Source organism: Aspergillus nidulans, chromosome I (genome assembly GCF_000011425.1).
Source record: "Aspergillus nidulans FGSC A4 chromosome I".
In the NCBI taxonomy this organism is placed as follows: domain Eukaryota; kingdom Fungi; phylum Ascomycota; class Eurotiomycetes; order Eurotiales; family Aspergillaceae; genus Aspergillus; species Aspergillus nidulans.
Window position 1 is genome coordinate 307,851 of NC_066257.1, and position 24,605 is coordinate 332,455.

Here is a 24,605-nt window from a genome sequence, read left to right on the forward strand (position 1 = left end):
CACCATGATAATGCAGATGGATCTTGGAACAGACGTAAAGAGCAAGTATCCGTAAATAGGACATTAGTTCTTCGCCCAATTCATGGAAGCACTGATCAGAGCAGATGACCAAACGCCTACTGTTTCTTTAAATGCTCGTTGGACGAATTGGCCTCTTCGACGAAATTGTCGACGTTATTTTGAAATGGATGAATACTGTCAGGAATATATCAACCCTGCGAAGGAACCGGATAAGCGGTGAAAGGCCTCATAGAGGCTCTTTTGTCCTAGACGTCTCCTGGGCCAGCTGGGGGGCAGGGGAGATACTGGCGTGGTTCTGTTTCGCCCTTTAAACATACTGACGAGCTGGAAGCTATCCAGGTCTGAGTTTGTTATATTATTCATTTGCAACAGCCCAAGATGTAAAAACCCTTGCATGGCTATCGTTCGTTACGCACAGTCATGATGTGTAAAACGACCACCGCGCTTACAAGCTAATATGTCTGATCTATACCAATATTGCCACCACTGGCTAGTTACTATTGTCGGTTGCCCACTCCGCAGCACGGGCGCAAGCCGCTTCTGGCTGCCTCTTATATTGCAGGAGGAAGCCCTGTACCTCTGCAAGACTGAACCGACCTTCAGGTAAAGCCTCGGCAAACTCTTGCGCAAGTCTATCCAAGTCTATCATATCGATATTTTTCTTTTTCGTTTCCTCTAGCTTTAGTGCATCCGAGCCTATATCCGACTCGCCCTTCACCTCGCTGTCAGGACCAGAAGGCGCATCGCTAAACATGCTACGGAAGAGCTCCCGGAACTCCACGCGTGACGGTAGCTCGAAACGGATATGCATATCGACGCGTCCAGGGCGGATCAACGCGGGATCAAGATCCTGGGGTGCATTGGTCGTCATGATGAGAATGCGACCTTCTTGCGAGGACACGCCATCAATGGCGTTTAACAGAGCCGAGAGCGAGATCGGTGTAGGCGGGGATGTAGGGACTGGAGCGCCTGGTCTCGCCCGCTTCTTCATAACGTCAAAAGATGCCGTTGTATCTGCTGTGACTGGTTCCTCATTTGCCCTCTTTAGGGTCATGCCGGCTGCGTCGATGTCCTCTAGGAGCACTACACACTGCGTCGGGACCTCAGAGAACAGACGTAGGAAATGCGACTCGGAAATGTTTGGATCCAGGAGACTAAGAACATAGATATCGAGTCCAAAAACGCCGGCAAGTGCAGAAGACAGACTCGTCTTCCCCGTTCCTGGCGGTCCTGAAAACAGATAACCCCGACGGTAAGGGATACCATGGTTTGCGTACCACTGGCGAGTATCTTCACGTAAATACTCGCGCATATCGTCCAGTACTGCCTTCTTCTTGCAACTGTCCAAGATCACGGTCGAAATCGCTCGGGAAGGTCTGGTAGTGATCCTGTTCCACCGGACAAGATCCCGCACATTAGACATCGCGCGGTAGACGCTAATCTGCGACTTGGCGAGTTTCTTGCTGTACGCATTCGCCTCCTCTATCAGAGCGCGGAGCGGATCAAGAGAGAGGCTCAGTGTCTGCAGCTTGAGGTGTATGCGTTCCTCGGCTCCATCCTGCAAAGTGGTGATTGTCCGACTCGGCGCCGAGTGGCTGAATAGCACCCATCTCCCTCTGAAGGTGAATATACGGGAACCGTTAAACGGCTTGAGTTCGAAAGTGCTTTTCCCGAGTACTTGCGGCGGGCTGGCGTCGGCGGGGTTCATTGGGCCTGCGATGGCTGAGATCAGGCCCTGACGTTTTCCAGGGCGATGATGATTATCGGTGACTGCAAGAACGCAGCAGAAGTTGCGATCTTTGAAGATATGATCGTTCATCCATTGGATTACATCGTTGTAAAGAGGGTCATGTTCGTTAATGTACACTGTCGCTATGCATGTGTCGGCGTATCGGTTGACCAGGTTCCAGACGGAGCGAAGCCATGTCGCCAGACCGGCGAGTGCGATGCCGATGTTGATTATAAAGAAGGTATCTAGACCAAAAACATTGTGTATATGCTCCATTGTGTGTGTTATGAAGAGCTCAGTTTTTTTTTTTTTTTATTTTGGTGTGGTGTACGAACTCCTGTGAGGGATGACGTCATCTATATTCAGGCAGATGCGGCTGAGTGATGGATATTGTTGCCTGCGCTATCTATAGACTGCTCACTAATTAGTGGCAAACATGGACTGTATTCAGCAAGTAACATGCAAAATCTTGAATTACAGATTTTTAGTGTATTGTGAAAGCAGAGCCACTTTATATGGGATACGAAAAATCGTCTATCTGCATTCTCCGCCTTGCTGTAATCTTATCACGCCTGGGCAGACTACTGTCGTCATGATATTAACCCTTTATATATCTTTCAAATATTGTCGTCAAGGCTGAACCCAGAATTCCAGCATTGAACCTTACAGTGCGTTACAGAATCCAGAGGACAGCACAAAGCTCTCCGGTGCCCATGATCTGGTATTCTTTACGAAAAGAATGTTAGGCGAAGTTATACCGCGGCCAGAAACTGGCTGACTTGCAGCATTAAATGTCTAGAACTAATTTACATCCATCCACGTATGCTGGCTTTTCATACAGCGTGTATGTGGTGGGTTCAATCGTACCATGGCCGGTGCCCTTGCCCCGAGCCCTATCTAAGCTCCAAACCCTGCAGTGACCTAGAAGACAGTAACTATGCATTTTCCCCATACAGAGAGCTGGAATTTCAATACATCAATTCCGTATATCATATAGACGAATTTCGAACCAAAGGTAAAAAACAAATGTATCTCTCCCGTCCCGCGATACATCCGCCGACTGGTCCGACCAGCACTGTTAATTCAATTCCTATGCCAGCCGAGCTTCTTCCTGATGCGCTTATAGTGTCAACATCTGCACAATTTATGCAATAGCGAATAGTATATCTGCCTACAGTAGCGCCTGGTATCCAGTTGGGGCAGGCCAAGATGCCTATCGCACATACATGCGGTTGAAGCGCATGATGAATAAATGCACAACTGACATACCTCGGCATCAGTTCTCCTACTGAGGGGGCTTAATATTCCCTTATGGATAGTACCTAGTATCGTGCTCTTCATGAGTAGGGTTAAAAAAAGTGAGGGTATTGTGCTTGCTTCTTCAATTAGTTCAGAGGAAGAACGGAGTATAAAGCTATGTTCTCTTGAGATATCCAACTCTACAGCAATCTATCTATTTTCACTGCCTTTAAAAACAAAACGGCTATCCAGATCGCCCGATTGTCATTGGCCGGTTTGGACCCTTCATCTACAGCAATTTTCACCCTCCTACTCATTTCCCATCAATGTTGAAGATAGACTAATGTTACCCCAATTTCCGAATATCCGCAAAGCCCATCAACTACGCAGAGTCTAACTTAACCTGGCATATTCTTTGGCTTGATGCTTGCAGGTCAAGTAATCGTTATCTAGGGCAAGGACAAACTCGGCCTCAGGCATAAGTCGGAACAGCAACCGAAACCCGGAGCGCCAAGCCCCTTGTTCCCATTGTTCCGGAGCCTCGGAATTCATCCCGATGACTTCACTTCAACACAGCCTTCAATCCAGTATTCTAACATAGTATGAGTGACACCTTATCCACCCCGACGCCGCCGCAAGACGCCTCGAACCGGCCGAAGCGGCGCAAGATTGCGGTAGCTTGTGACGAGTGCCGCTCGCGCAAGGTGCGATGTGACGGCGTTCAACCTGGTGCGTGATGAACTCCAGTAAGGAACCATCTGCTAACTTTATGTATTTCGTGCAGTTTGTGGGCCATGTGCAAAGAGAGCGGATAGAGGCGCTCAATGCAAGTACACAAGCGAGCCGGAGAAGAAGAAGGCAGCACAGGAGTACGGCATACCTGTTTGCTGTAGAATGGTCTTGCTAATGCTTCTAACCAGCTATATTGCGAGTCTGGAGAATCGGATTAGACATTTAGAAAGTCCGGCTTATTTTTCTGGGTCCTCAGAAGCTCATAGCTTCGAGGGGTCTGGTCACCCGTCTGTATGCTGCAAATTCCTCTGCCGCTTTCGCGGCGATCTCTTCGACAAGTCTAACGACTTCGAACAGGCTACAGCCCCGAACAGACCATTAGGCTCAACAACGATACCACTTTCTCCATCCTATACATCTAAAGTGTTACCACCGCCTCAGACTAGGATCTCTTTTCGTGCCGATCCAGGCCGCTCTCCGTTGTCAGGTTTTCCTGCTGATAACCAAGGAGGCAACGCCAACTCCCTGCTGAGTGGAGCGAGAGACTTTACTCGCCGTTTCTCTGAACCATCTGAATCCACGGACGGAGTGAATGCCATGATGGGCTCTGTGGAAGAGCGGCCTTCACAAGAATTCTTCGGCAGCTCAAGTGCCGCGAGTTTCATGCGCCAGATCAAGACTGCGGTGGACAAGAGAGTCTCCTCTCCAAGTCAACGTACTCCAGAGATTGCCGCAGAGAGCCGTCCCCGCTCGAGTTTAATTTCGCCTCAGAAGGAAAGGCAAAGCGCTATTCATGACTACGTGCTTCCCCCTCGGAAAATCGCAGACAATCTCATGAACGTGTATTGGCATTATGTCTTTCCTCTGTACCCACTCGTCGATAGCATTCGTCTCAGGGAGGAATACTCACGGATATGGACAGGAGAACCCTTGCAATCCGACGAAAACATGTTAATGTGTACCTTCAATGTCATCTTCGCTCTTGCCTGCCAACTTGCTGATTTCATTGTACCAGAAGAGCGTGAAGCCTCAGCGGCTGCATTCTTCTCACGTGCCAAAGACCTTTTGCATTTCAACCTGTGGGACTCGGGGTCGGCTGCCCTAATCCAGTGCCTGCTACTGATGGCACAGTATCTTCAGAGCACCAATTCAGCCCATCAGTGCTGGATTGTTACCGGTCTAGCTGTCCGAAATGCCCAGAGTATGGGCTTGCATTTACCACAGACCATTGCTTGTCTCCACAGCCCACAAGAACAGCAGTTGGCGCGAAAGATCTGGCACGGTTGCGTTCTCATGGACAGGTGCGTCGTCGCTTTCTGATTGCGGTCAATGTCTAACGGTAGTCTAGAGTAATCTCAATGACGTTCGGCCGCCCTGCCATGATCTCGAAAGCGTCATGCGGCTCCGTTCCTCTACCAGCAACCGTCGATGAGGAGTATATCGCATCAGCCTCGGAGAGTAGTGTAGAACAACCAGCTGACCAGCCATCTATTATGGCATTCTACGCCAAGTCCCTGGAGCTCTACGATATCCTGAACGATATCCTTCTGAGTCTCTACAAGCCCGTCGTAGAAGATAGCCCTGACGATGTCTATGATTTGTACTTCAACAGAGACACGAGCGAAGATGAACTAACCATATTTCAACTCGACCGTGCCCTAACCAGATGGACGCGCAGTCTTCCGGCCCATTTGCGCGGTGAGCCCGTCTCGGGATCGAATGGTATAATCTTCTACCGTCAGAGTGTCGTGCTACGAGCAAGGTATGCGCCTCACTGCAACAAGCCAAATTACTAAAAACCAACTACGGGACAGGTTTCTGCATGTCCGAATGCTCCTCTTCCGACCAATCCTCTCCAAGTACTGCATAGCCCGCGATCTGCCCTCAGATCCACTCATATCACTCACCGATTCCTTTCCCCAGAGGGTCGCGCTGCAATGCTCCATCATCTGCGTCAATGTCGCTCGCGAGGTCATCGAGTTGATCCACACTAACATTCCCTGCGATGGAACTTCCGGGCCGCTTCCGGCTTGGTGGTATAATATCCTATGTGAGTCTCCAAAAAGCTCACCAGTTCACGCAAGAGCTAACCCTCGAGTTCTAGATGTATACACAGCGGCAACAGTTCTTGTCGCCAGCCGCCTATGCCCGTCAGTCATAGAAGAGGTAACTGAAGCAGCCATCACGCGGTCGTGGAACTGCGCGTTGGAGATCCTACGAAAATACCAAAGCTACAGTACCTCCGCTCGGCGATGCGTGGCCGCACTAGAGATCCTCTACGAGCGGGCCATTTCTGAAGCTCCTGCTGGGGATATTCCACCGCAGTCGCAATCTGGCGTATCCATGGCCAATACGATTGGGGACATGCCCTTGGGCGAAGGCATGAATACAAGTCTTTTGGAAGGCTTTGACTTGCCTGACTTTCAGGATATGTCGTGGCTTAATAGCGTTCCCAGCCATCTATACTGACCTAAGCCTTTGCTCGCCCTGGCCTCTTTGTTTACTTTTTCTATTTTCTCCTTTTTTTTTTCGTGTGCCGGTGAAGGTCTCATCCATCAACAGCCTCGAGTCAATCAGAAAGTCTTCGTACTCAAACCCCAGTTCAACCATCAGTCCTAGCGCTTCTATTCCATTGGTTGGGTAGTAAAAGCGCAGAGGATTAATGTCAACATCGCATACTTAAGGTTGAAAGCTAAGCATCAGCAGCAGCGGCATCGTCTGCGCCGCACTTCCCCAACCCTGCCCCGTGAACGAAGCGATCAAGTTTCTGTGAGCACTCAGCTCCGCATCTTTTAATGTCGGGTGAAGATACACCGAGCAATTTTTCCGTCAATCTAAAGGCCGAATGTCCCTTGGCAGGGGGAAATCCCCGCATTCCCCCGCCGGGATTGCGGAGGCGAATGACTGGAGTTGGCTCACGATGCACAGCGCTGCAGTGCTCTTTCATTTCCCAACGCGACTCGCGCCCCTGTGTCCATTTTAAGACAGATACCCCTTCCCTATCTCCGATCCAAGAAGCATGGCGCAGTGGCTGGGGAGCTTGTTCCCACAATTCGGCAAGCTTTACCCCGGATTTGAAAATCTGTGGAGAATCGATCACCAACACACGCCATAAAAGCCAGGATCTGCTGCATCGAGAGAATAAACTCGAGCCGTACGCCTCTGTCAGCGCATAGGCCAAACCATGCGTCTCGGTGTCTGTTTCAGTCTTGCTGCGGCGGCCAGTGTCGCACGCGCAGCCCTAACTGCAACAGAGAATGACACCTCCATTGTCCTTGAGAACGACCGGCTCAGAGCCACCTTCGACAAAGGCAGGGGGAGTATCATCGACCTCTACCTTGACGGTCAAGATTTCCTAGGTCCGCAGTCTGGATCGACCGGGATCGGCCCCTATCTCGACTGCTACTGCACCCCCTCCGGTTTCTACACCGCTGGTTCAACAAATCCTGTAACAGAGCTGGTGCAAGGCACAGACTCGACCGGCACAAAATATGCAGGCATCATCCTGAACGATACGTATACCCCGACCGGCCAAGAGTTCCAGCAGTACTGGTTCCTCCGCGATGGCGAGACCGGTTTCCATATGTTCAGTCGATTGGCGTACTACAACGAGACCACCCCGTTCCTGCGCAATCTACAAGAGCTCCGCACGCTCTTTCGCCCGAATACGGATCTATGGACACATCTCACCTCGAGTGACCTGCAGACTGCGCCCTTGCCCAGCGACGAGGCTATTGCGGAGCAGATCGTTGTCCAGGACGCGACCTGGAGGCTTAATAACACGCCGGACGATGCATACTACCAGCAGTTTTCAGAGTACTTTACCAAGTACACCTTCTCGAACCGTGCGTCTCACTTGGGATTTTTCCTTTCTTGGCTAAGAGGCTGATTGATGTGGTTAGACTGGCGAGACAATGATGTCCACGGACTCTACGCGGACGGGTCTACCTCGGATGGGACTACATACGGCGCATGGCTGGTGATGAATACAAAGGTCAGTCTCGTTCCTTCGAACGGGTTGAATTCAATGCTGACATTTCTAGGATACCTACTACGGAGTATGTGCATTACACCCCTAACAGATCCTAGCTGACAGAGCAGGGCCCGCTGCACTCTGACCTCACCGTCGACGGTATAATCTACAACTACATCGTTTCCAACCACCACGGCGAAGGCACTCCGAACATAACCAACGGCTTTGACCGCACCTTCGGACCGCAGTTCTACCTCTTCAACGGCGGAGGATCCTCCTCACTAGAGGAGCTCAGAGACGAGGCTCGCTCTCTAGCGAGCCCAAGCTGGAACGCCGACTTCTACGACTCGATCGCCAAACACGTCATTGGTTACGTCCCTTCGTCGCAGCGCGGCAGCGTAAAAGGCACGATCAAGCTGCCCAAGAACGCGAAAAGTCCCATCGCCGTCCTCACCGTCGACGGCCACTACTTCCAGGATAACTCTGCCGTTCCCTCGTCCCACCAATACTGGGCCGACATCGACAAGAATGGCCGCTTCAGCATCGACCGCGTCGTTGCCGGCAAATACCGACTAACCGTCTATGCAGACGGCATTTTCGGCGACTTCACACGCGACGGGATCGTTGTCAAAGCACGCAAATCAACATCCATCAAGGAGACATGGAAGCCCGAATCTGCTGGCACAGAGATCTGGCGTCTCGGTACCCCCGACAAATCCTCCGGCGAGTTCCGCCACGGCGCAGCGCGCGATCCTACCCATCCCCGCCACCCGCCAGAGTACCTGATCTACTGGGGTGCCTACGACTGGCAATCTGACTTCCCCGGCGGGATTGACTATATGATCGGTGAGAGCGATCCAGCAACAGACTTCAATACAGTCCACTGGGCTGTCTTCGGACCCACGCCCGACAACCCCGTAGCGGAATCGAACACCACCCACGACTGGAGAATCCGATTTGATCTAAGCGCGAAACAGCTACACGCACGTAAGACGGCCACACTAACGATCCAGCTTGCGGGTGCAAAGGCTGCGAGCGGAAACACGGACGTGTATAACGCGTCCGAGCCGTACGCGAATCTCCCGCTGCGGAGCTACATCAATGAGCAAGAGGAGCCTTTGACTATGGTTATTGGCTATGATCAATCGAGTAGCTGTATTGTGCGGTCGGCAGTTAGTTGCTACCAGGTGCGTGAGAAATGGGAGTTCCCAGCTAGTTGGTTAAAGGAGGGAAGTAATTTACTGAGGCTGAGCTTGCCGACTAATGGGACGAATTACGAGAGTGCGGTGTTGCCGACGAGCGTGTACGTGCAGTATGATGCTTTGAGATTGGAGTTGAAGTGAGGTTGCAAGTGGTTTAAATGGCTTTGCCTACAATGGTGGCTGGGTGGTTGCTAAAGCACTTTCCGCTACCCTGCTATTCCATATCTAGGTTTATTCGTGAGACAATAAAGTATTATATACAGACAATGCGTTTACAATACGTCGAGGATCATAGCATAGCCTTTGGGAACGACTTGTAGGCCTGGCGAACACCTAGATCAGCCAGGATCTCCTCCGTCCCACCAAGAATCGAATCGAACTTGTACGTGCGGTTGAACATCTCAATGACGCGTCCCATGCCCGTCTGTGTCAGACCGCGTCCGCCGAAGATATTCGTGGCCTGCTCGGCAATCTCACCCGCGCACCGCGTGACATGTGACTTGAGCAGTCCAATAGGACCACCAAGGTTTTTAGACTGCTCGGCGTAGGTCATGTTGTTCATTTGGTAAGCAATGGACTCGAGCCAGGCCTGGTTTGATTCGGTGAGGGAGATCATGCGGGCGAGTTTCTGGCGGATTACAGGCTGCTCGATCAGGCGCTTCCCGAAGACGATACGCTGGTTGCACCATTTCAGGCACTCCTCAACAACTGTCATGGAGAAACGCACAACCGCGCAGACCATCATGTAACGCTCGTGGTTGAAGTTCGACATCACGACAATAAAACCCTTGTGCTCTTCACCAAGAAGGTGGTCAACGGGGACTTTGACGTTGTTGAACTCGACGAAGGCGGTTGCGGCGGTTGTAGAGTAGGAGGTCTTGATCTGAGTTGTTTCGACGGCAGAGTCGCGGGGGATCAGGAGGACGGAGAAGCCCTTTGAGGTCCGGCAGGCAGTTACAAAGTAGTCGGCATACATGCCGTTTGTGATCCATTTCCTGAGCAGACATTAGTACCTTGCTCACAGTCTCTGTAGAGAGGAAGCTGGATGGGGAAGCGCACTTGGTTCCATTGACAATGTAGTATTTCCCATCAGGCGTCTTTTCAGCAGTCGTTCGGAGTCCCGCTACATCACTGCCAGCGAATGCCTCCGTCACTGCAAGACACATCTTCTTCTTGCCTGAGAGGACTTCCTCAGTGACCTTTTGCCGGAGGGGTTCGTTGCGCAGCCAGTTCTGAACCGCTGTAAGACTGATGACCATGCCGGCCATGTTACCATCTTGGAAACCTGCGGAAATATAATCAGTACTCTGTCTCCCGAAAATGCAACAGCTATTCAAGATAAGCTTGGTGCACTTACCACGCGCATTGACCCTGACCATCTCCTGCGCAATAATCAAATCATGCAAATAATCAAATTCCTTTCCATCAACCACACCACCCAGCAGCTTTCGCCCATGCAGATGCTTCCCTGGGCCCAGTCTCATGGCAAGCACGTTGGTCTCAGCCATTTTGTTGATCAGTTCCTGGCTGATGTACGTTCCATCCTTCTCCTTCTCCGCGGCCTCGGGTGCAACATGCAGACTCGTAAACTCCCTAATCGCCTTCTGCAGTCGTCGATGGCTCTCGTTGTAGTAAGGGGACTTGAAGCCAGGACGCAGCCAGAGCGGCTCGGCGTAGGGAACTGGGCTGAGACCGTCCGGCGTGGGATCAATGACTTCGGGCTTCTCATCCGCGATCGTTCCAATGCAAAGCGAGTCACGGTACTTCGTCAAGACTTCATGCCGATGGAGGTTGTAGAAGTCGGTTGTTGCGTCTTTGCCGGCTATCTGGGACAGGACGACGCTTCCGCCGGGATGTGCGTCGAGAAAGTCGGTTAGGTCATAGACGCGGTGGTCGATGATGCACCAGAGGGAATCCTCGGTGTTGTGTTTGGCAACTTCGTCGCGCGTGAATGTCTTAGACATAGTTGTTTGATTAGATGGTTTGTGGGAAAGAGAGGTGTGGGATGAGCGAGAGTCCACAGTAACACAAGTGAGGCTGGGCTTCCGGCGATTAAGTATACCTAGGCAGCGGCTAGACCTCGAAATATCTTTAGTGAAAATCGTTTCAAATACCCCAGACATTATTTCTGGGCCAATCACTTACAGCGAATTAATACTGAGAGCGGGGTGCCGAGGTTCCTACTGCTTCATATCGATGAGGTAGCTAAGGCCGTACCAATTTACCTACAACAACCGAGTACATGGAATCCTCGGATGCCTCGGATAAATATCAGAAGTACATTGAGCTCAAGCGCATTTCATAGATGACATATTGCAAAGGCGCACCAGCTCTAGCGTAGGTAGCACATCTGGCTGTGAAAAGACTGGAAGCCGCCAAGATCGATCGTTCTATAACAACCTCGGCTCAATTCTTCGCTGTATGGACAGGGCGGGCCGACCCACTATTCAGAGCACAGAGTCCAACCTATTTCCGTATCCTCCTCGACGGGACGCTCTAACTGATCCGACTAAAAGACCCATGATCACCATCTAAACCGTCTCAGAACCCTCCGTAGCTTGTACTGGATCCATACTCGTCTCAATCTTGCGGATAACCCTCGCCGGGTTTCCGGCAACGAAATGGAAGGGTGGGACATCCTAAACCGCACCAGTCAGTGATCAGTGGGCCGGGCAACGGAGCATAGATCGAGGAATAGCTAGGTAGTCACCTTCGTAACAACGGACCCTGCCCCAACCGTACTCCCTCGTCCGATCCTCACCCCGGCAAGTACAATCACACTGCCTCCAATCCACACATCATCCTCGATATGCACCTCTTTTCCAGCCTCAGGCCCCTCTAGGCCCCGACGCACAGCCGGATCGATCGGGTGCGTGGCCCCGTATATGCGAACATGCGGGCCAAAAAGTACGCGCTCTCCAATTGTAACGAGGCATGTATCGAGAATTGTCGTATCGAAATTGATGAAGGTGCCCTTTCCGACTTTGAGATTGAGCCCGTGGTCTACGGAGAATGGAGGATCAACAATGGGGTCTGTCTCGTCGAATTGCTTCTCGTCTGCTGCTGGGTCCTGTTTGACAGGTGGAAGTGGGCGAGTGTCGCCGATTATACTGTTAATGATTAGGATTAGACATAGGCATGGGTGAACCGCACTCACTCTCTCCAGAGCGCTGCTCGACGTCGTCGGGAGACAGGGCCGGCTTCATTAAACCTCTTGCACGCCTCCCTACAGCGATCCCGATTAGCCTGCAGGTCGGCGTCCCATGCCCAGTATAGCTCGCCCTTGAGCATCTTCTGCCATTCTTTAGAGGCGGCCATCGTCGGTAGTCGGTGGATGAGATTGCGAGATTTCTCGGTTCAGAGCCTGCTCTATTTAACCCATTGCTGAGCGTCCAGCGCTACTTATTTGTTTGTTTGCCACAGGCCTGGGTATATGGTCAGGGACCAATAGCCCCGCGTCATCCCCACCGGTTGGGGATACTTCCTATTTAGGAAATTCGCGGCACTCCTAACCTATTCTCTTCACCATTCGGGCGGAGGTTGGGTGGATCTTGTCTTAGTCCAGCCGTGATATAAGAATTGCAGGCGTAAATTAAGCACGATCTTGCTTCATATTATGAGGTAATCATGCTGTCGCGTCAGTTCGGGAAAGCATGTCTAGACTTGTCAGTCGAGTAAACACAGCAGCAGGAGGATACTTACAAAATCCCGCCAGGAAATGTTCTCGTTCCCATCCTTTGCAGATCGAGCAGCCCAGACTTTCCCCAGTAAATCAGCCGGAACTGGATTACGAATCTCGGACCGCCGCTCGATCTCGCGGAGCCTCGCCAAAACATAGTACTGCGAATGTCGGGAGAGAGAATCAGCCCCTGCCATGAAAAGCGGGAAGATCAGCAGCTCAATCAAGGTGCAGTCCGCAGGGACATCCGCCGTTGCGTCCAGAATCTTCAGCACGGCTTCTTGTATCTCAGGACTGTTTGCCGGCCGCAGTGGATCTAGCAGCCGGTGGACGTGCAGTATACAAGCAAACTGGAACGCGATGCCCACGTTTACCCAGCGAGCATCTGAGCTTGGGTATGTCTTGCTTCTCGGATCCCATGAGTATAGTTCTTGGTTTGCACCGAGGAGCGTAGAGCGGAAGTCTTCGTCGGTCGTCCAGTCGTTTTTGTACTGCTTTGCTTTTTCCAGTGCTCGTCCAATGATGAGAAATATCTCTCGCGGGCAACCATTGACCAGCTCGAATCTGTGTCCCCCAGCGCTAGCAACCATCTCACGGATCTCTTGCGTGAAGCAAAGCCGCCGTGTCCCGGCAAAAGCTCGAATTATATCCAACCTGCCATTGTTAGCGAAGTATATCAAATACTAGGTAACACATACCATGCCAAGTTTCCTATGAAGAACACTGCTCTCTGTCGTTGGCCATTAAACCCGTCTGCTAGCAATATGGTCTTACAAACAGACATCGCACCGGTAATATGAACACCGTGCTCTGAGATTCCAGTTTCCGCAATCTATCCACGTCAGTCGCTGGCATCCACATCAACCCGTACTTACATCATGCAGTAGCAAGATCTGGATCGTAGCGAAAACAGTGTCCTGCTCCTCCTTCGATAGGGACGTGGTCTGACTTTTGTAGATCAACTCCCCCAGGGCCCGGATCGCCTTTAACCTGTACTCGACAGCCGTAGTCTCATGCATGTCTCTGTTTCCTGTCAACTTTCCGAGGTGAACTGCGGAAAATCCCAGAAGCGCATACAACAGGCCAATCTGCTTCTTCGCTAGGGGTAGAATATAAGCTCTGTATGGGTTATCTTTGTGGTCGCCAATTTCAGCCAGCTGGTGCGGGCAGATGAACGTGTCATCTTAAGATCTGTTAGCAGAGAATCACCGTTTGCGTTTCCTCACATACAATGTTGTAGAAGCGTCTTGGTCTGTGTCAAGCTTAGAAGACCGGTAATATCGTCGACCTCGTCCGCATGCTTCACCAGCATCGAGTCGATCGCCAGACGCCTGGACCTCCGCGGTTCTGGGGGTGTAGATGACCCGCTTGTAGACTGTTTTATCTGGTTTTTTATCAAGGTCTCCTGCCTTTGTGGGCTAATTTCCTCGTCCAGTGCTGGAATGCGAGCATCCTTCCATTTTCCACGACTTGCTATCCCACAAAACCGGAACTGATCTGGGTAGCCGCGGCATACGAGACCCTTGGAGATACACCGCTGGCAGCTGGGACGACCACGATCACATTTCCGACACTTCTCTCGGCAGGTCTTACAAGCGGGGCCTGTCATAATTAGCCTTGTACAATCGGAGATAAAGCTTAAGCTGCATGCCTGCGCGTGGCATTGTGCCGGTCCAGCGCCACCGTTGTAAAATATATTTAGACTGCCCTATATGCGTTCAAAAAAATGTACTGGTCGATTTGGCTAAGGATGGATATTCCGGTCGACGAATTGACCGACTGTGTAGTGACTTCTTCCAGCTGTTTAGGCGGCATTTGGATCTAACCAGCGCTAGACTGTTTGGGGAAACATCGGCTCCAGCCACGCACGCGGGCCTGATCTGGGGAACCGACTTGAGCTGGCGTCTCCAAAGGGTCTTACATATTGCGTTTCACCACTGTCATCAAGCATCTGCAATAATATACTTGGCTTGACCAATCGGGGCCATCAAAAATATCAGCTTTGAGCGTGCTGGTTGAATAATATTCTTAATGATCTGTTATTCAGAAATATATATTCTTGCTGCCACATCACTTGCTTTCATAAGCATTACGAACGTGCTTCGCAGGACTTCTATCGATTTAAGATAAGAAAAGAATTCATCAGCATACTAATTGACACCCAGGTGTTTATCATCACAGATCATGGACGGTGAATGGATGGATGGCCTCGATATAATCTGTAGATAGTTAACGTGGATAGTCAACGTGGGGCATAGCCTTGGAGCTCAGGCACCAACCCCGGTCTGTGGCGAAGCCCTTGGGCATCTCGAGCTGCATCCCGCTAACCTCGAGGAGCTAGCCCATCACGTGCGATAACCGATAAGCATTCAGCTGGGGCAGGCCACGCAACTCTGGCGCCTGGACCATTCAATACTTATCCAGACTGATTTGCGACGATTCTCCCTACATCTTCTGCGTTGAAACACCAAAACATCTCTGTCTTCTTCTGAAATTGTACAACCATTCAAATACCGAACAGACCCAACATGGTCGGAAACACAGACTCTTTGAGCCCCAACAATGTGGTGGGGCTGGCGGCTCGAGCTCTCCGTCCTGACGACAGATCTGAGTTCAGCCTCAATACTCCCTACGAAGCTGTCGCTCTCATCAGCCACGCTTGTATGGTCGCTGTTGGTTTCAGATTAGTTGGCCTTGGTGAAGATCATACCATAGGTACGTATAATCAACGCGCTTCTGGCCTTTCTAACGATTGATGTTTCGCAGAAGGCTCGTCCGACAGTTCATCCCTCCCCGCAGAATGGAACGCCGATTCAACGTCCTCTTTTCGATACGCTCATGCTCAATCATCGATGCAATACCTTTTAAAAATCAGTCGCCTTGGAAACAATGCTGTGATTTTTGCTTTGGCTCTAGGCGACGACCGGACGACGTCTTTCGATATTCCTGTCAAGGACTATATCTCTGGATCAGCGCTGCCACTTTCTTCCTCGGCAGACTTGACAACTTCGCTGAAAGAGATCTTCATATCTGGATCCCGCTTGATGGACCTCATTTCGTTGTTCAAGATAAACGTGATCCAGAAACTAGCGCCTGGTCTCTACAAGGAGGGACAAGAAACCTCGCAAAGTTCTGACAGACAACCTGAAAGAGAACCGCGGCCGGAAGCAGCGCCAAGGCACGATCCGTTGAGAGATGATCCGTATCCGCCTGCACGACCGTATCCGTTTGACGATCCCCTTGCGGTACCCCCTCGCAGACCGGGCCCTGTTGCCGATTTCCCGCCACCTGGCTTTGAGGATGAACACGAGATCCAACGACCGCCTCGAGGGTTCACTGGAGGAGGAAGACACCCGCTAACCATTGGAGACCGGGATCTTTATCCTCCCGGGTTGGCACCGCACGATCCTATACGAGGAGGGATTGGCCCTGGTTTGACTGGTGGAGGCGGTGGCATGCATCCAACTTTCGATGATCCTCTTTTTGGAGGATCTCAAGGAGGCGGCTACGACCCTCGGGCACCGCCTGGTGCAAGGTACGATCCTGTAGGCCCTGGACAAGGACCTCCGTTTGGCCAAGGTTTTGGTCGAGGCCGGGGTGGCCCTGGCGGACCAGGATCTGGGGGGTTTGGTGGATTTGGTGGAGGGTTCGGCGGTGACATCATCTAAATTTGAAGTACGACACGACACCGAAGTGGGTGATCTAAATGGCCTGTAATGTTAGAAACGAAGTAATGCGATAGCTACGAGTATCATAAACAAAAAGTATTAATCGGTATAGTGGCAATATTCTCGTTTCTTTTTGTGCGTATTAGGTGCGTATTGGTAGCTCCCCACCATACGGTGAGTTAGTTCTCCGGGTGTGGCTTTGCTGTGGCGCACGGGCGGCCAAACCTCGTCGACTCTGGTTGCCAGCAAACCTGCTCCCTTTCTTGTTCTCGACAACTCCCATCGCCATCCCATCGCTCAGCGACACGAATTATTTCCCCAATAGACTTCTCTCTCGCCTTAATTTCTATTTTCAGTTCCATTCCCCCTTTGCTGTCCCGCCAACGACGTAAGCGACTGCGCCTCACGAGACCCTTCGCCTAGCTCTCCCACCCCTCCTCGGCAGCCGTTTCCCTGGTTATTATCCGCCTTTGAGCTGCTTCACCTCCCAACGACAATGGATAACAATATGGAGATCGATGCGGCGCGTTCGCCAGAGCCACACCACCTTTCCCCGACAACCGACCCTGGGTCGATCCCCACGCTCGATGGCTGGATCGAGAGTTTGATGACGTGCAAACAACTCGCAGAGGAGGATGTGCGGAGGTTGTGTGATCGGGTGTGTTCCTTTGGTGGAATGGTGAAGATACTGTTTCCTAACTCCTGACTATCAGGCGCGAGAGGTCTTGCAGGAGGAGTCAAACGTCCAACCTGTGGTATGTGCTGTGTTTTTGATTTTCCTTGATGCGTTGTGGGCCGTTTCGCGGATACAGACCACAACGACGCCAGCGATTTCGATCAGTGATTGATCTGTACTGCAGAAATGCCCGGTAACCGTCTGCGGTGATATTCACGGTCAATTTCACGATCTAATGGAGCTCTTCCGTATTGGCGGGCCAAACCCAGACACAAATTACCTCTTCATGGGTTTGTTCCCCACAACACTCGCTTCTGGCCTCCTGAGCTCTGACCGATTAAGGTGATTATGTCGACCGTGGCTACTACTCTGTCGAGACTGTTACACTCCTTGTTTGCCTGAAAATCCGCTATCCCCAGCGTATCACCATCCTCCGCGGAAACCACGAGTCCCGCCAGATCACACAGGTGTACGGTTTCTACGACGAATGCCTGCGAAAATACGGCAATGCCAATGTCTGGAAATACTTCACCGACCTCTTCGACTACCTTCCCCTTACCGCCCTCATCGAGAACCAGATCTTCTGTCTGCACGGTGGTCTGAGTCCGTCCATTGACACTCTGGATAACATCCGATCTCTAGACCGAATCCAGGAGGTTCCCCACGAAGGTCCCATGTGCGATCTGCTCTGGAGTGACCCAGATGATCGTTGCGGCTGGGGAATATCTCCCCGTGGTGCTGGATACACATTTGGACAAGATATCTCAGAGGCTTTCAATCATAATAACGGCCTGACACTTGTTGCACGAGCACACCAGTTGGTTATGGAGGGATATAACTGGTCACAGGACCGGAATGTCGTTACGATCTTCTCTGGTACGTTCCCTGGGTTTGTGTCTGATGATGACTAACGGTGTTAGCCCCTAATTACTGCTACCGCTGCGGTAACCAAGCCGCCATTATGGAAATCGATGAACACCTGAAGTATACGTTGTATGTGTCCACCATTCAGCCTTGACATGACAGCACTGACTCTGCCAGCTTACAATTCGACCCTTGCCCGCGCGCAGGAGAGCCTATGGTCTCGAGACGTACCCCAGACTACTTCCTGTGATTAATAGTGATAGACTTCTTTCTCTGCAAGGCTTGGCGGCCCTTCGAGAGGGCTCCGGCGGATTGAGCAGATGCCGGTATACTCTGCCTACATAACCAATGTCCGCCTGTCGCGTGTTGATACCATTCATGAAAATAAGACATGTTCCGAATAAGATTGCGTGCTTCTGTTGTAACTTGAATGATGTAACTCTCAAATGATTGGTATTTTAATGGAGAAGATGAGTACAATGAGCCTCAATGCTTTTGTATTTTCCTTCTGGCTCGCAGACAAGGAGTCTATATTTAGAGGCCTCATTCGCGTAGATCTCATCCTCCGAACAGCCCGTTGATACATCGCAGAGCGGGAACGATGACTACAGCAACACGATGAAGCTGAACACGCTCACTCGCCGCATGGCTTGAGTGTTTATTCACAGCCTCCTACTTCCAAAATAGTGCAGAGCATTGAGCACAGACTCTATACTGTAAATCCGTTAATTACCCATGGCACGCCGCACCTAGTCTAGAATTACTTCAACTCCCCGAGATGATTAACATAGTCATGTGATCGTGCAGCAGTTTTTTGCCGGCTAGCGGGTTCATGTTTCTATTATGCTTACTATGAAATGATCAATCAGGCTTCTTACCGTCTCTTTTCCCATACACTTTTCGCCATAGGTCTTAGGGCGTTTTCATCAGAAAAGGTTATAGTACTTGCAGGCGCTTAAGCCATTCCCCTCCCTCCACAACTTGTTAGCGAGCAGTGTCAACTGTAATCGCGAGCTGTTTTAGCACTAAGCTGGATGAGCTAGATAAGCAATGGGGATGTCTTGTGCGTTCATCAACCTCGCTCTGATCGTCTCTAGTAGTTTAGGTGACCGACCAAGGGGTTGTACAGTCGAAAGAGGACAGCAAAGCTCATCTGAGATTGAATGTCCTGGCCGTTGCCCCCGCTTGGACATCTAATAACCCCCTACTTTTGGGGGATGTCACTTGTTCTCATGCTGATTGCTAGGTGGCCGGATCTGTAATATCGTCATCAATGCAATCAGCTTCATATCGTAAAGGAAGAGCAACTGTCCTTTCACCTTGCAGTTTGTGGAATGCTTAGTGATGGGTTGATTGTTTCTCAATATTCTACCAGAGAGCACTGTTGTCAGTATCCAGTTCAAGAGGACTGTTCGCCGGGGGTTAGGATGCTTGTGGTCGAAGACTGAGAATAGTTGGACCACAACGTCTTGATACAGCTCGGGAGGTCAGATCTATTCAGGAGAACGTCAAGGCACAGTTGACCATGAAACCACTGGGTCTAACGGAACGTCCCAAGACTGAAGTTGCGGGTGAACTGGCTTGTTCTCTGTGCTTGGAGTGCTGGTCCACCAAATCATCCATGTGTACCACGGCATATATGACATGATGGACATCTCAGCAGGAGTCTGCTCCTGGGAAAGTGTAAGATTAAAGGGGTAGGGGGCTCACAATTCGAGGATTGGCGCATTTTCGATACCAGCTATCGCAAACTGTTTCCTGTTGGTTTCCTCCACAGTGTAAAACACAGCTCCCTCCTCTGCTAACGAAGAAATAAATATCGCCAGCGCGTTTCAGCTCCTAGGCGTACCTATACTATTGGGATATTCTGGGAGGCCGACAACGACTGCGTGACTGGAGTGACAAGCTGTTTATGTCGAGCTTTGGTGGAGAAATACAAGCCAGTGTATGTGGAGACCAGGTTAATCATGCTATTGTTGCTACGCCATGATTTGTGCGGTTCAGTCGCTCAGAAGTAGAAAGCCTGGCGATTACACTAGCCGAGTCCCTTTTGTGAGCTCTAGATCTTAGGACATACCTGCGATTTTCAGTTACATCGTGTTAATGCTAAATGTCCGGGTTTCAGCAAAGTCCGGCAGAAATGCCATCGTCGAATGATCGGTTTGTCTTGTCCTTTGGCTTTGACGCCGCGTTAGTAGGATAAATAGTTTAGACCAGGTGTTGTAGACAAGGTCTCATCTTGCTGCTGTAGCATAATTAGCTGACCCGCTCAGTCTCGCCGCGGACCATGGAGGTTGGATTACATCGATGGATTTATGTTTCGATCCTCCTGGTGCACCTACTAAAAGGTAACAATACAAAAAATATGTAGAGTATTATGATCTATATACAAAAGTACCTTATCCTATCCTATATAAAACAGCACGCTTGTGAACACTCGGTGCACCTATCATAAAACGAACATTCCATGGCAAAGGAACTAGATCCGGAGTCCCTTCGCCTTCGCCGCCAATATCTCCTCAACCTCTTTAGCATGCTCACTGAAATGATCCACCAAGTTGTCCCACATCTTCGGCTCGTGCTCATGCCTCTTCTCGCTCTTCCACGCAAAGTCCGTGATTGTGAACGGTCGTGAAGACTCAAACATGAACGCGATAGATCCTTCAGAGATGCGCATAGCGGGAGGATCAGTCTCGCCCGCCGTTGCAGCGGAGAATTCCTCGTACGCAACTCCGTGCGGAACCATCCCGCATTCAAACGAGATAGAGCCGGGCTTGAATGCGTCGGAGCGGCCGCCGTAATCGCCGTAGATGAGACCCATTAGCTCGGATGCCGCGTTACGGTGGTAGTAAGGGGGGCGGTAGGTGTCTGCTTCCTGTTAACATATGGTTTTCGAATTGGTTGACCTGGTGGAACATACGCGATGCAACATCCCAGCGGGGCGAGAAGATCAGGACATCGGCGAGAGGGGCATTAAGGTCGCGGGATTTGGCAGTAAGGACGCAGAAAATAGATGGATCGATGTGGTCAACGGAGATGGAGCCGACATTGACGAATTTTGTCAGGTCGTATTTGTATGGGACCTGCAATAACTGTCAGTTACGTTTACCATAAGAGGAAGGAAGAAGGTTCGGAAGCGCATGACGTACATAGTTTCCATGCCACGCCACAACATCGAATGGACTGTGCTGCTGGGTGCTCTTGAAGAATTTGCCACCTAGCTTGTAGATAATCTCCCACGGCTCCTTAACGACTTCGTATTTCGCAGTCGGGTATAGGAAGTCCCGCGCATTCGCGAGCCCGTTCGCACCGAGAGGCCCTAATTCAGGAAGCTCGAACTGCGAGCCCCAGATCTCAAGGATATAACCTCTCGAAGGGCCATCGGGAAGCTCAACGCGGAAGCGGAGACCACGTTGGATGACGACAATCTCACCGGGCTGGACAAATAGAGGACCGAACTCGGTCTGGATGTCGAGGGCGCCTTGCTGGGGGACAATAAGGAACTCGCCGTCGGAGTTGACAAAGGCCCTCTTTGTCATGCTCTTGTTAGCTGTGTAAACGTGTGTTGCAATGCCCTCACGGAGGGTGGGGTCGCCGGAGCCGGCAACAGTCTTGAGACCGGCGACGAAATCGGTCTCAGACTCTTCGATGTCAAACGGGTGCCAGGCGAGCTGAGTGGGGGAGACATGGATGCGAGGATTGAGGGGAAGGAAACTGCACTCGGTGTCTTTGTTGTCGGGGAGTTCGGTCTGAAACAGGACACTGTTAGCACCAAGTTCGGCCTGGAATCGATCGGTTACTGCGTACGAATCCTTCATGCGCTACGGCCGGACGAGCGCGGTACAGCCAAGCCTTCTTGTTGCAATGACGGGGGGCAATGAAAGCCGTCGCGGTGACCTGCTCTGCGTACAACCCGAAACGGACATTGCGGGGGCTGTTCTGGCCATGTGGAATTGTGCCGGGAACGGCCTCTGATTCGAACCTGGATTATCCTGCGTTAGAGCGTTGAATGCTAAGCAGAGCCCAGATTTTGTGTTGAACATACGAGTTGCCGAAGCCAGCTTGGTACTGTAATACAAGTTAGTAAGTCGTTCTTAAAGAGATTGGATGGTGGACAAGCCTCGTAAGGATCATTCCTCCGCGTCTTGAAGGAGGGGATTTTGCCGTCCTTCTGTGTCTCAGCCCAGTGGAATATGTTCTGGTATTCCTTGGGGTCTGAGAGCTTGCCGATGGAGCCCATTATGTCGTGCAAAAAAAAAAGTCAAGCAGCAGGAGTAAAGCGCAGATCAGTTGTTAAGCGTGAGAGAAGATGGCAAGTCGACCCAGAAAGACCAGACGGGCCTCAAATCCTCATATACTTTGAATCAGTGGGGTCACTCAAACTCGACGGCTGAGGGGGAATCTCCCCATGATCATCCTAGCTTGTCTGAGACTCAAAACATATCGAATAATCCCGCTATGCTTCGAGAATGTGGAGCTCCAAGCCCGCAAGGCGCAAAATGCGATGCCACTGCATGGTGGTGCGCGGTACCCCGGAATACTGGGCGTTCGGCATGTCGGGGGGGAGCTTAAATGCCGGGAATCTGCCCTGTCGGAATCGAACCGCTAGTCCTTCAAGCTAAGGCGCCGCGAAGAATGCGAGGGACTGACGGTGACCCCACATTAGTCAGGCTGAGTAACAGTGGAGAGACTCATGGACGTGGAGGGTTGAGGAGAGTTCGGAACTGATGTGACTTGAAATTTGCCGAAGAATAAACATGAATTGGTGCCTTATGGTGACGCTGGCAGAGAAGTCGTAGAAGGATAGGATTTGATGTGTTGGGAAGCTGCCCATCACTAGCGCAAGGTCACGTGTAGGGGTATGCCTTATACTGTACGTAGAAATGCAGCGGTTTAAAGGTGTTATTCTGCTCTATCCTAATTTAACAAGCTGATCTTCCCCGCCGTCAAGGCAAACACAATGGGCAAGTAGACTCCAATTCCTGCCTCCCTCAACGCCTGGAGATGCGCCACTCTCCGTCTCGCCGCAAACCCAGCCTCGGAAATTTCCCGGCACTCGCCTACTGGTCCGAACGCAAAGCGCTTCTCGGGATTCCAAGGGCTCCTCCCATTCACAAATGCAATCCAACGTCTCCTCATATCCTTACCCACCGCGTCGGCAGATGGATTGAAGGACAGATCAATGCCTCCGAATAGGAAAAGCAGGTCAACGGCGTGGTGGGATCGTGCAGACGCTTGCCATGGGTTGACCTGGTCGACAACGTACTTGAAAACGCGTTTCCCGGCGGCGGCCATCTTGTCCGAGATGAGTTCGACGGGAAGAGTGTAGCGTGCGTCGTTGACGAGGTCCAAGGCACCGAGTTTGCATGCTGTTGGGCGGTCGGGGACGACATTGTACATCTTGCGGAGTGTAGGCCCGTATGTTTGGTTTTGCTCGAAAGCAGCGGCGATGGTTGGCCCGTCGAAGGTCTCGATGCCGTTGCGCCAGATGACGGACTGCATTGGTTAGTACTCTATGAGCGGTCTGGGAAACCGGAACACAGACGGACGACATACCTCGTACTCTGTATCACCGATCATGACCTCGTCAGCGTGCTCGGGTCTAGTCTCCCAGTCCCTTAGTTCATCGTCCTCCTGTATCCACATAGTGTTGACGTTGCTCTCCTTCAATGCCCGTAGTAGAGACAGAACAGTAGCTTGCCGGAGCGAGGACTCGCCGTACTGCTGTACCTTCGCCTCAAGAGCTTTGATGAGAGCATTTCCTCGTTCCACGGGTAACGGGGATGACAGGTACAGTGATCCGGACGCGAGAACGGCCTTCTTTACCGGCGGGCCGGTGATGAGGTGCGCATGGACGTAGATAGCGCCGGCGCTCTCTCCAGCCAAAGTAATGTTGTCCTATCGATCTTCAGTTAGCCGCTTATCATGGAGCAGACCGAGAACCCGTACCGCGTTGCCGCCAAAACCAGCAATGTTCCTCCGCACCCAGTCAAGTCCCAATCGCTGATCCTTGATAGCCAAGTTCGTCTCCCCGCCGTCTCCGAAGCTGAAAATGTTGAGCCGGTAGTTGATGGAGACAAAGATGAACGGCTGGCCAGATTTAATCGAGTCAGCGACGAGCCTCGTGGGGTCTAAAAGCATACTTGATTAGAAAACCGGATTCAAAATTCGATGCACATAGGGCTTTAGAATCAACGTACCGCAGATCTTGGACGCCGCAGAGCAAAACGTCATAATCTGTGAACCGCCTAAACACTACTCTCAGCCCAGTCCATCACACCCAATGCATCGTATCCCGCATACCATGAATCCAAACCAGGACCGGGAGACCGTCCTTGCTTGCCGCACCAGGAGGGCAAGTGATGTCGACAGTCAAGCACTCGAATTCATCCTCAGCTTCCTGTTCGATCACGAAATCTTCGGGGATGCGGAGGAGATGGCGGACATCTATATCGACCTGGGGACATCGGGGCCTGGAGTGTAAAAGTATTAAACCAAGCTCCAATCGTTGATCCGGCAAGAACTAGATGTGACATACCCAAACCGCGAACTATCAACAGTCCGCCCGTCAAACCCCGTCACCGGCTGTGCACGCTCAAACCGCCCAGGGATGCTGGCATACTTGATACCGCGGAAATGATGAACTGCCGTACCGTCACACTGCGTCTCAATTCCAGTGAACGTCGCATTCAGGCCGTCGTGCTGGACTTGCGGAGATGCCATTTTACTTCTGAAATCGGGGATGGTTGAATTGAGGATCAATCAATTAACCAGCTTCGAAGGCAGCCCCTCGATACCCAAGCGAGGACACCCCACATAGTC

General features: G+C 51.4%; 9 protein-coding genes across 9 annotated transcripts, besides 1 other annotated feature; 3 read left to right on the forward strand and 6 right to left on the reverse strand.

The window, feature by feature from the left end:
* Nucleotides 1-24,605: part of a sequence feature (contig 1.108 735..352786(-1)) that runs on past both edges of the window.
* On the reverse strand, nucleotides 267-2,026 carry ANIA_06397 (BCS1 and AAA domain-containing protein; the record flags this gene model as incomplete). The annotated part of the gene is made up of 2 exons (XM_658909.1): nucleotides 267-316; nucleotides 520-2,026. 2 exons carry the CDS (start codon nucleotides 2,024-2,026, stop codon nucleotides 267-269), a joined length of 1,557 nt encoding a protein of 518 aa, XP_664001.1.
* On the forward strand, nucleotides 3,592-6,190 carry ANIA_06396 (transcription factor domain-containing protein; the record flags this gene model as incomplete). The annotated part of the gene is made up of 6 exons (XM_658908.1): nucleotides 3,592-3,718; nucleotides 3,774-3,858; nucleotides 3,910-5,022; nucleotides 5,070-5,483; nucleotides 5,536-5,771; nucleotides 5,847-6,190. The coding sequence occupies 6 exons, from the start codon at nucleotides 3,592-3,594 to the stop codon at nucleotides 6,188-6,190; spliced, it is 2,319 nt and encodes a 772-aa protein (XP_664000.1).
* On the forward strand, nucleotides 6,906-9,037 carry rglB (the record flags this gene model as incomplete). Its single annotated transcript, XM_658907.1, has 4 exons — nucleotides 6,906-7,566; nucleotides 7,624-7,715; nucleotides 7,765-7,779; nucleotides 7,811-9,037. 4 exons carry the CDS (start codon nucleotides 6,906-6,908, stop codon nucleotides 9,035-9,037), a joined length of 1,995 nt encoding a protein of 664 aa, XP_663999.1.
* ANIA_06394 (acyl-CoA dehydrogenase family protein) lies at nucleotides 9,186-10,860 on the reverse strand (the record flags this gene model as incomplete). Its single annotated transcript, XM_658906.1, has 3 exons — nucleotides 9,186-9,891; nucleotides 9,956-10,181; nucleotides 10,254-10,860. 3 exons carry the CDS (start codon nucleotides 10,858-10,860, stop codon nucleotides 9,186-9,188), a joined length of 1,539 nt encoding a protein of 512 aa, XP_663998.1.
* On the reverse strand, nucleotides 11,428-12,214 carry ANIA_06393 (sugar O-acetyltransferase; the record flags this gene model as incomplete). Its single annotated transcript, XM_658905.1, has 3 exons — nucleotides 11,428-11,535; nucleotides 11,658-12,006; nucleotides 12,054-12,214. 3 exons carry the CDS (start codon nucleotides 12,212-12,214, stop codon nucleotides 11,428-11,430), a joined length of 618 nt encoding a protein of 205 aa, XP_663997.1.
* On the reverse strand, nucleotides 12,506-14,184 carry ANIA_06392 (uncharacterized protein; the record flags this gene model as incomplete). The annotated part of the gene is made up of 5 exons (XM_658904.1): nucleotides 12,506-12,553; nucleotides 12,599-13,229; nucleotides 13,274-13,407; nucleotides 13,451-13,674; nucleotides 13,806-14,184. The coding sequence occupies 5 exons, from the start codon at nucleotides 14,182-14,184 to the stop codon at nucleotides 12,506-12,508; spliced, it is 1,416 nt and encodes a 471-aa protein (XP_663996.1).
* On the forward strand, nucleotides 16,527-18,200 carry ANIA_06391 (phosphoprotein phosphatase 2A catalytic subunit pphA). The gene is made up of 6 exons (XM_658903.2): nucleotides 16,527-16,901; nucleotides 16,957-16,998; nucleotides 17,104-17,209; nucleotides 17,262-17,795; nucleotides 17,840-17,912; nucleotides 17,961-18,200. Exons 1-6 carry the CDS (start codon nucleotides 16,740-16,742, stop codon nucleotides 18,031-18,033), a joined length of 990 nt encoding a protein of 329 aa, XP_663995.1. The 5' UTR covers nucleotides 16,527-16,739; the 3' UTR covers nucleotides 18,034-18,200.
* ANIA_06390 (putative homogentisate 1,2-dioxygenase) lies at nucleotides 20,263-22,338 on the reverse strand (the record flags this gene model as incomplete). The annotated part of the gene is made up of 6 exons (XM_658902.1): nucleotides 20,263-20,651; nucleotides 20,704-20,866; nucleotides 20,933-21,565; nucleotides 21,609-21,765; nucleotides 21,829-21,851; nucleotides 22,315-22,338. The coding sequence occupies 6 exons, from the start codon at nucleotides 22,336-22,338 to the stop codon at nucleotides 20,263-20,265; spliced, it is 1,389 nt and encodes a 462-aa protein (XP_663994.1).
* On the reverse strand, nucleotides 22,701-24,506 carry ANIA_06389 (putative carboxylesterase; the record flags this gene model as incomplete). Its single annotated transcript, XM_658901.1, has 6 exons — nucleotides 22,701-23,279; nucleotides 23,340-23,681; nucleotides 23,733-23,914; nucleotides 23,984-24,031; nucleotides 24,087-24,256; nucleotides 24,322-24,506. The coding sequence occupies 6 exons, from the start codon at nucleotides 24,504-24,506 to the stop codon at nucleotides 22,701-22,703; spliced, it is 1,506 nt and encodes a 501-aa protein (XP_663993.1).